Source organism: Wolffia australiana, chromosome 6 (assembly GCF_029677425.1).
Source record: "Wolffia australiana isolate 7733 chromosome 6, ASM2967742v1".
Classification (NCBI taxonomy): Eukaryota; Viridiplantae; Streptophyta; class Magnoliopsida; order Alismatales; family Araceae; genus Wolffia; species Wolffia australiana.
In genome coordinates, this window is record NC_135840.1 from 12,359,899 (window position 1) to 12,369,180 (window position 9,282).

Sequence of the window (9,282 nt, forward strand, 5' to 3'; positions counted from 1 at the left end):
CTAGCAGGGCCACGTGGCAACATCTCAACCATCGGATGTTAATCCGGCAGTTTTCTGTCCAGATTTGTTCGTCCATCGTCCGGTGACCTCCGGACGCACGATTTTTTTGTCCCATGGGACGAAAACTGTCCGTCTAGTGGTCCCCGGACGAATTTTTGTCCCAAAATTCGTCTTTATCCTCAAACAGGACGATTTTTTGTCACAGGACTAAAAAATCGTCCCGTTCGCATCCCTGATCTATACCCACGCATATCCCTATCATCTCGCCATCTTCTAATATATATTTTAATTATAAATATAAGTAACCTAATAGGTAAAAATATCATACCACTTTATCCCTCTAATAATTTAAAAAGCTAAATGTTCGATACAATAGTTCCCTAAAGATCTGACCCTTAATTGTAGAAATTATATATTATTTTTGTATGAACTTAATAGAATTAAAAAATCATCTAATAATCCAAAATTTATTTAAGAGTTTAATAATAGTGATATGAAATTTTTATTTATATTTTAGTTAATAGTATCATATTTTACACAGTAGAACTTATAAATGATATTTTGTAAGAACTTGGTTGAAATAAAAAATTATGTAATAAACCAAAATTTATTTAATAATTTAACAATAGTCCTATGAAAATTTTATTTTTAATTTATTTAATTTTATATTATTTTACTAACTGTATAAATTATAAATTGTAACTGCATAAATTTATTTAACTTTATAATATTGTATAAAACTGTATAAATTTTTTTAATTGTATAATATTGTATAAACTAAGTGTATAAATTTATTTAATTTTGTAAGATTGTGTAAACTAACTGTAATTTATTTAGTTTAATGATTTAAATATCGACAAACCTACATTTATTTAATAATTTAATTATAGAGCTATGCTATTTTTATTTATAATTCATTTGATTCTATAATATTAAACTAATTGTAGAAATTATAAATTATATTTTGTGTGAACTTAATTTAATAAAAAATTATCCAATAAACCCCAAATTTATTTGATATTTTAATCATATTCCTATTATATTTTTATAATTTATTTAATTTTATAATATTGTTCTGATTGCCGAAATTGTAAATTATATTTTTACATGAACTCATTGAATTCAAAAGTTATTTAATAAACATAAATTTATTTAATAATTTAAGAGTAGTGCTTGGTGGCTATAGCAGGAGAAATAGGATATGTAATCTCCATCATCATGGCAGATGTTGGGAGGAAAATTATTCAATAGCGATAGTCAGGAGTTGGGGAAAGAATGAATATCTAAGACATGACTATGGAAAAACCCTAACATATCTAAATACATGTGCCATCCTTTTATTTCCTTATTATTATATTATATAGAAATATCATCTAGTTACTAAATAACCTCTCTTCTTAATACAAATTTAAATACCCAAGTCACCTTTATCTTAGGTTTTATTTCTTGATTAGAAACCAATGTTTTAAGTTTATATGTTGCACAGTTTATAATAGATATTTATGGACGGATAACTTATGTTACGCATCCCAATTTTAGCACAAACAATACTTTATCATAAAAGTTTCATATATATATATATTATACTCATAAATAGGAAAAATTTATGCTTTCGCATACATCCCGAGTGAACTTTTTCCCTTCCCATACTCAAAAAGTGTTCTCACAAAAAGGCGCATTATTTTTGTTCTTTCCCCCAGTCTTTCTAGGAATTCATGTTGAACAACTTGCAATCTAGTCAACGCCTTCTCATTCAGAAGAATTCTGTCCCAATTCCCAACCCAGAAGAATTCTTAAAAAAAGTCGCGTTTTTTTGCTTTTCGCAGGATTTATTAGCCTTTTCCCCAGGAATTATTGGAATTCATGTTGAACAATTTGCAATCTAGTAAACGCCTTCTCATTGAGAATAATTCTGTCCCAATTCACAACCCAGTAGAATTCTTTAAAAAAGTCGCGTTCTTTTGCTTTTCCCAGCATTTATTTTGCATATTTCCCAGGTTTTCTAGCAATTCATGTTGAACAACTTGCAATCTAGTCAACGTCTTCTCATTCAGAAGAATTCTGTCCTAATTACCAACCCAGAAGAATTCTTACAAGACGGCGCGTTCGTTTGCTTTTCCCAGGCTTTCTGATGGTCTATTTAAACCCTCACAGTCGTCGTTCTCACGGATTCCTTGTCTAAACTTGTTGTTGACATTCTTCGTGAAGATTCCGAAGTGAGAACGAAATTGAAGGGTATCACCGCCGCAGAGATGCGCCCAAGGAAGAAGAGGTACTACGATGGCCATTACAAGCGGAATAACTACAGTTCTTCAATGGTAATTTTGATTTACAGCGCTTAATCCTTCATATATTCAATATTCAAGCGTGCCCTTCTCTTCTCTGAGTACCTGTGATCGTTGATTGTTCTTCAGATTTCAGCGGCTATAGTCGTTGCCTTCGTCTTGATCTGCATCGCATTCTTCTTATTCGTCCACGAAGATGCAGCTTTCGAGACCCCAGAATTCAAATCTCTTCCTTCTATCGAAATTTTCACAGCTCCGAGGTTTAATTATAACAATAATGGTAATGGGTTTTCTCAAAATTGCCGTGGAGAGGAGTTTTCGGCTATGGAGCTGGCGATACGCTCGTGGCTGGCTCTTTCTCCCAAGATCTCGGTCGTTTTATACGGACATGGCTCATGTTTTATGGATTTTAATGGTGTTTTTGGACCACGAGTGACTGTTGAATCAGCCAAAGACTTCACGTAGGTAACTACTCCTCTGTTCTTGACAACGTTGGCCAAATCTTAAAATTAACTACCCAAGTTTAATTTCTTCAGGTTTTGTATTTATGTGTCATGATCGTTGATTGGTTTTTATGATTTTCCTGTAATTGGCTCGTTTATAGAGTCATGAAGTAATGCTCATGTATCATGAAAGTTGAATTCAATGAACTTTGAAAGCTTTATATGGTCGGGAAACGTTTTCATCGATTGTGAGCCTTGAAATCAATGAGCTTTGGAAATTTACAGAGTGAAGAGATTTCTATCCGTTGGGATGCTTACAATTGATTGTGACGATAGGTTTTAACATTTGTTTATAGTTAATGGTTTTTAGAACCTGGAGGGAACAAATATTTGAAAAAATAGTGAGGTCAACGGTAATTTATGATGTAAAGTTTTGGAGCTGCCAAAAACTTCTCATTTGGCAAGACTGGAAAAAAGTGAACCATTTCAGGAGCATAATATGCAGGAAAAAAAGATCTCTACAGGGGCTGTTGAACTTATGTTTTGTCAAAACTGGAATAAAATGGAACATTTACATGCATGAACATAGGAAAAGTATGGTCTGAGATAATTTACGATACAGAGATTGAGAAGAACTGAGGAACTTCTTATTTAGCAAGGCTGAATGAAATGAAACATTGGATATTTGTAGTAGACAGGAAAAGTAGGACCTTGCGATACAAAGTTTAGTGTTTAGAGCTCAATAAAGGAGTCTTCGGTTTCAGCTGTCTATATAGTCTCATCTGTACATGTAATTTCTAACTTGGGTGAGCATTATCTCTCTTGATGATGTTTCCTTTATTCTGTTGCTATTAATTCATCATGTTTTCTGAAAATCAAAACTATTTAATTTTTGTTCCTAGACTATGAAACTCGTGTCCAAATCTTGCGACTGTTTTGGGTGAAATCCCTGAATGCGAAAGAAAAAAGGTCTTTTAAATTGAGAATCTTCTCGGTTCTTTCACATAATATGCGTAGTTTTAGTGTTTGTAAATTACATATTCTTACTTTCTGAAATGCTTCCATTGTTTCCTCAAATTTTTGGTGAAAATCTGACGGACTTTCTTTCTGCGCATAGACTACATACTCTTGTCCAATTATGCGCTATTATCTGGACAACGACCATGAATGCAAAATAAAATAAAATACTGGAAATTTTTAGGTTCATGGGCACTCCTCTCTTTAGTTCATTGGTCGCCAGAGCTCAAGCTTCAAAAGCAGACATCTCTGTTCTGATTGATCCTGATACAATACTCTTCCCTGACTTCATCTCTGCCTTGCAAAGCTCTGTCCACCTAAACAGCGACTGGTTGCTCGTCTCAATTCCACAGACTTTTTCATTTGATCTCAAAGTAAATTCCAACAGAATCAAGTTTTCAGAGGTATGAGTAGTATTTTAGTCATCCAGAAACCCTTCGTTGTCATCATTATCACCATATTCTGTAGCTTGAGTGATGGTGATGATTTTGCCATCATCATTGTTGTCATCATCCTGCCAAGGACTGAAAACAATGATGATTTCATCAACCCAGGGAAGGAAGAGTGACAGGGACGATGGTGCCTCCTCATCGTCCTCTTGCCATCTTCATTGGTGATGGCGAACACTATGTATGAGGAAAAAACCCAGCATATAGAAGGCTTCATTTTTCACTGACTGTGAATTAAATTGCCCATTTTATTCAGTTACAAAATATTCTTGCTATAAAATCTGAGTCAAGCGAGTGTGGGGATAGAGCAGTCATTGCATGGAACAAGGGGAAGCGAGCTCTACAACCCCTTGTTTGGCCTTCATTCATCACTGGAAAAGGGTTTCATAATCAATGGCTCATTCATGAGGCTTTATCGTCTGAACTCCGACTGGTAGTCGATGCGAGCTTGACTGTCTCGGGCTTCTATCCACAAACATTCAATGAGAGTAAGTGGGAGATCAGCATCAATGCAAAGCTCGCAGCATCTTACGGATCGTTTCAGTTCAGACCAAGCAACAATTTCAACCTCTTGAAACTTGTTCAGTGCTCTGGACGTCATCTCTTCTACTACGCCGCCAACAATACCATTTATTTTGACAAAGTTCAGGAACAAACTCACTCATGGGCGAACTGCTTGCATCACCTGTCACTCAGGGAGAGTTGCTCTGTTCCCAAGTGGTTGAAAGTTAAGATGGTAGAGGAGACTCAAGTGGCTCTGCCATTTTCCTTAGAATCTCTGCTTCGGATTGTGGCGGATGAGAATAAAACTGTTGTTCTGGGTATCGCTGGAAATAATTACAGGGATATCCTAATGAGCTGGGTCTGCCGTTTAAGACATCTGTCTGTGAGCAATTTCATTGTTGCTGCAATTGATACTGATATTTATGATTTTTCTGTGCTACAGGTATGCTAGATTTAAATTTATGACGAGGAATTCAGCTAGGAATTTTTGGTTTAACTATAGTTTTTACTGCAGGGCCTGCCTGTTTTTAAAGACCCTTTTGCTCCTACGGAAATTGGGCTCAAAGACTGCCACTTTGGCACTACATGTTTCCAAAGAGTGACCAAGGTGAAATCACGGCTTGTTCTACATCTATTGCAAATGGGATACAATGTCCTGTTAAGTGATGTTGATGTGTACTGGTTTCAAAATCCTTTGCCGTTTCTTCGAGCCTTTGAGCCTCCAGTTTTGTTAGCTCAGTCCGATGAGTTCAACGAGATAGGTAACCTTTTATCATTATCTTTGCGTTTTGACTTTGGGTTTGATTCTTTTCTAGATTTTAATTCTTTTTTTGTGGGTGAAAGCTTTCACTAAAATCAAGATCATGCTTACAATTTCTGAACGAATTTTTGGCCTCATGAACTTTCGTTAAATGTGCATGAAAATGTTATATCATTAAGTGGGCAGAAGCTTTTATCAAAATAAGATCAACATTACGTTTTCTGAATGAATTTTTAGGCCCCATAAAATTTTCTTCAATGCCCATGGGAAGGTCATATCACTTGATGTGCATAAACTTGTATCAAAATCAACTTCATGCTCACATTTTCTGAATGATTTTGTGGGGCCGATAAACTTGTATTAATTGTGCATGGGAAGGTCATATCATTATATGGGCAAAAACTTGTATCAAAATCAAGATCATGCTTACATTTTCTGAATGATTTTTCAGGCCCCATAAACCTCTCTATAATGTGGACGAAAATATATTCTCAATAAGTGGGCAGAAGCCGATGACAAAATGAAGATCATGCTAACTTACATTTTCTGAGTGTATTTTCTGGCCCCATGAACTTTTCTGTTCATGAAAAGCTTATATCACAATCAATATTATAGAAACCTGTTCATTCTTACATTTTCTGAGTGAATTTGGCGGCTGATAGAGTTTTCTTAAATGTGAATCAAAAGATTATCTCACTATATGGGCAAAAACTTTTATCAAAATCAAGGTCATGCTTAAATTCTCTGGATGACTTTACTGGGACGTAAAAAATTCCTTCGCTGTCCATGCAAAGATTCTCTCATTAGATAGGCAAACCCTTCTTTTACGATCTAGAACATGCTTACACTTCCTTAATGAATTTGTTGGCTCCATAAATGAGCACGAAAAGACCTTAGGATTAGATGGGCAAAAGCTTATCTCAGATCATGCTTACATTTTCTGAACAACTTTGCAGGCCCTATTAACATTTCTGAAATCTGCATAAAAATATCATCTCTTTAGATGGGAAAAAACTTATGCCAAAATCAAGATCATGTTCACTTACATGTTCTGATTCAATTTGGATGGCCCGTTAACTCTTTTTAATTATTCATAGAAAGATTATCTCCTCAGATAGGAAAAAGCATATACCAAAATCAAGATCATGTTGGCTTACATGTTCTGAATGAATTTGCGGGGCCATAAACTTTTGTTAAATGTGCATGAGAATATTATCTCATTAGATGGGCAAAATCTTATTATCAAAAGTTCATGCTTGCTTACATTTTCGAAATGAGTTTTCAGGCCCCATAAATTTTCATTCCATATGCACGAGAAGCTTATTTCCTTAAATGGGCAGGAGCTTTTATCAAAATCAAGATCATGCTTAATTTTTTCTGGATGATTTATCAGGCCCAATAAACATGCCTCACCGGCTAAACTCCGGATTTTACTATGCCCGGGCTGACCATCCCACCATCTCAGCAATCTCAAGAGTGGTCAAACATGCTTCCCTGTCAAAATTATCAGAGCAGCCAAGCTTTTACAAGGTTCTTTGTGGAGAAGGAGGGGGACATCGATTGAACGGGACCCACTGCGTTGACCCCCAGACCCAGCTGACCGCCATTGCTTTGGACCGCAAGCTTTTTCCTAATGGGGCATTCTTGGGTCTGTGGCAAGAGCATGATGTTCTTGGTGCCTGTAAGACGCTTGGGTGCTACATTCTTCACAATAACTGGCTCACTGGGTGGGAGAAAAAGATAAAACGCCAGATCTCCTCCAAGCTGTGGGCTTATGATGTTCATTCCAGATTGTGCCTTCATGGCTCATAAAGAATATTTGCCATGATTTATAATTGAGAATGATCCTTGGTCACTCACTGCTGATGCTTATCATTGTTGGCTGAGGAAATCTAAGGAGAGAAAGAGAGAGAAGAATGCTATGCTTATCTCCTTTTCCTTCAAACCTGTTACAAGTAGGAGTATATATACTTTTTCATAGCTGTTACATGAGAACTGTTCTGGTAATAGTTACCAAAGGATGACCCTGTTAAAATAAGAGGTATATATACTTTTTCCTATAAGGTACATATCCTACACAAGCGGTAAGGGCAATTATTTTACTTAATCCTAATTTGAGTTTGGTTTTCATCATCATCGTCTGGCCAACTCCCAGGGTGGCAGAGTTCCTCCTGCTTACTCTGTGCTCTCTTCTCTCCCTACTTATCCTCTTCACCTATCTCTCTCTTCTCTCTTTCTCTCATTCTATCACTCTATCCACTCCTGATCCCCATGGAGTTCTATGATCTCATTACTCGACAGCTCTTGAAGGATATGCACGCTGAATTTGGGTGGAACTTGTTTTAGAAGCCCGGTTTGATAATTGTTGTCAAATGACATATGAATAACTATTAAAGAAAGTTTAACGATACATATGAAGATATATTCCATGATGTTCCCAAAGAATGCAAAACACAGTTAATTTTGGTGGAAGATGTCGAGATATTTGGTCTGTTGATTGTTGTAAGATGGTGCAATAGATTAATTTGAAAAAATGAATATAGATTCTTCCATTATGTCCTAGAACTGTCTAAAACATTATATTATTTGACTCTTACGTACATTATCCAAAATTGTACAATACAAACCAACCAGAGTATCATACTTTCTTGATTCAGTTATTCATAATTCTCGTTACCATATTGAATAACTTTGAAAATATAAATGGTACCATCATTGTTATAAATGTGTGAAGTGTAACAAAAAAAATACTTGCATGAGTCTCTTGAATCATTGGAGGAACCCAGTTCTTATTAATTATGTGAATTGATGGTGAATGTCTAGGATGGAGATTCCCAAGAGGGAGAAGAACCTTTAGATGGGATGAAGTGAGCAAGGTGCACAGATGGGAATAGGAAGATATGAAAGTCCATTCCACAAAAGCCCATTCCAGCATTTTTAAGATTGGAGTCCAACAATGTTTGCATGTGGCAATGTATTAATGGATCAGGGGTGGCCCATTGCTTGAGAGCATATGAAAGTATGTATCTTTATTTTCACATCATGTCAGTGGAATGAGGGAACTGAATTTCCATATTTAATTTATAAACGTCCAATAACTATGTTCTTACCACTGACAAGTTTTTGAAGTTGAATTTCTCACCTAATACATTATTTTTACTCATATGAACCCATGTTGAATAAAGATATCCATGAGAATTATATTATATATATATATATATTTTTATCCAATACCGGATAATATTAACCATTTATTACCAAATAATAATATTTATTGTCACATGATCTTTGAAACAATCATATAAACTGCCATCATAATATGAATCATAAAACATTATTTTACTATGTAATTAGATAATAGTTATCAAAATATAAAATATAAAATATAAAATATAAACTATAAAATATAAAATATAAAATATAAAATATAAACTATAAAATATAAAATATAAAATATAAAATATAAAATATAAAATATAAAATATAAAATATAAAATATAAAATATAAAATATAAAATATAAAATATAAAATATAAAATATAAAATATAAAATATAAAATATAAAATATAAAATATAAAATATAAAATATAAAATATAAAATATAAAATATAAAATATAAAATATAAAATATAAAATATAAAATATAAAATATAAAATATAAAATATAAAATATAAAATATAAAATATAAAATATAAAATATAAAATATAAAATATAAAATATAAAATATAAAATATAAAATATAATATATAAGATATAAGATATAAAATATAAAATATAATATAAAATATAAAATATAATATATAAGATATAAGATATAAAAT

At 33.6% G+C, this 9,282-nt stretch overlaps 1 protein-coding gene across 2 annotated transcripts; it reads left to right on the forward strand.

The window, feature by feature from the left end:
- The first annotated feature begins 1,753 nt into the window (after positions 1-1,753).
- LOC144704642 (Nucleotide-diphospho-sugar transferase family protein) lies at positions 1,754-7,317 on the forward strand. 2 transcript variants are annotated; one of them, XM_078577129.1, is made up of 6 exons: positions 1,754-2,318; positions 2,415-2,746; positions 3,930-4,149; positions 4,451-5,140; positions 5,213-5,459; positions 5,910-6,821. In XM_078577129.1, exons 1-6 carry the CDS (start codon positions 2,253-2,255, stop codon positions 5,954-5,956), a joined length of 1,602 nt encoding a protein of 533 aa, XP_078433255.1. In that variant the 5' UTR covers positions 1,754-2,252; the 3' UTR covers positions 5,957-6,821. The 2 variants fall into 2 exon arrangements, with proteins under 2 accessions (XP_078433255.1, XP_078433254.1); XM_078577128.1 differs by lacking the exon at positions 5,910-6,821 and adding an exon at positions 6,852-7,317 and having other exon boundaries at positions 1,760-2,318.
- Positions 7,318-9,282: the final 1,965 nt, after the last annotated feature.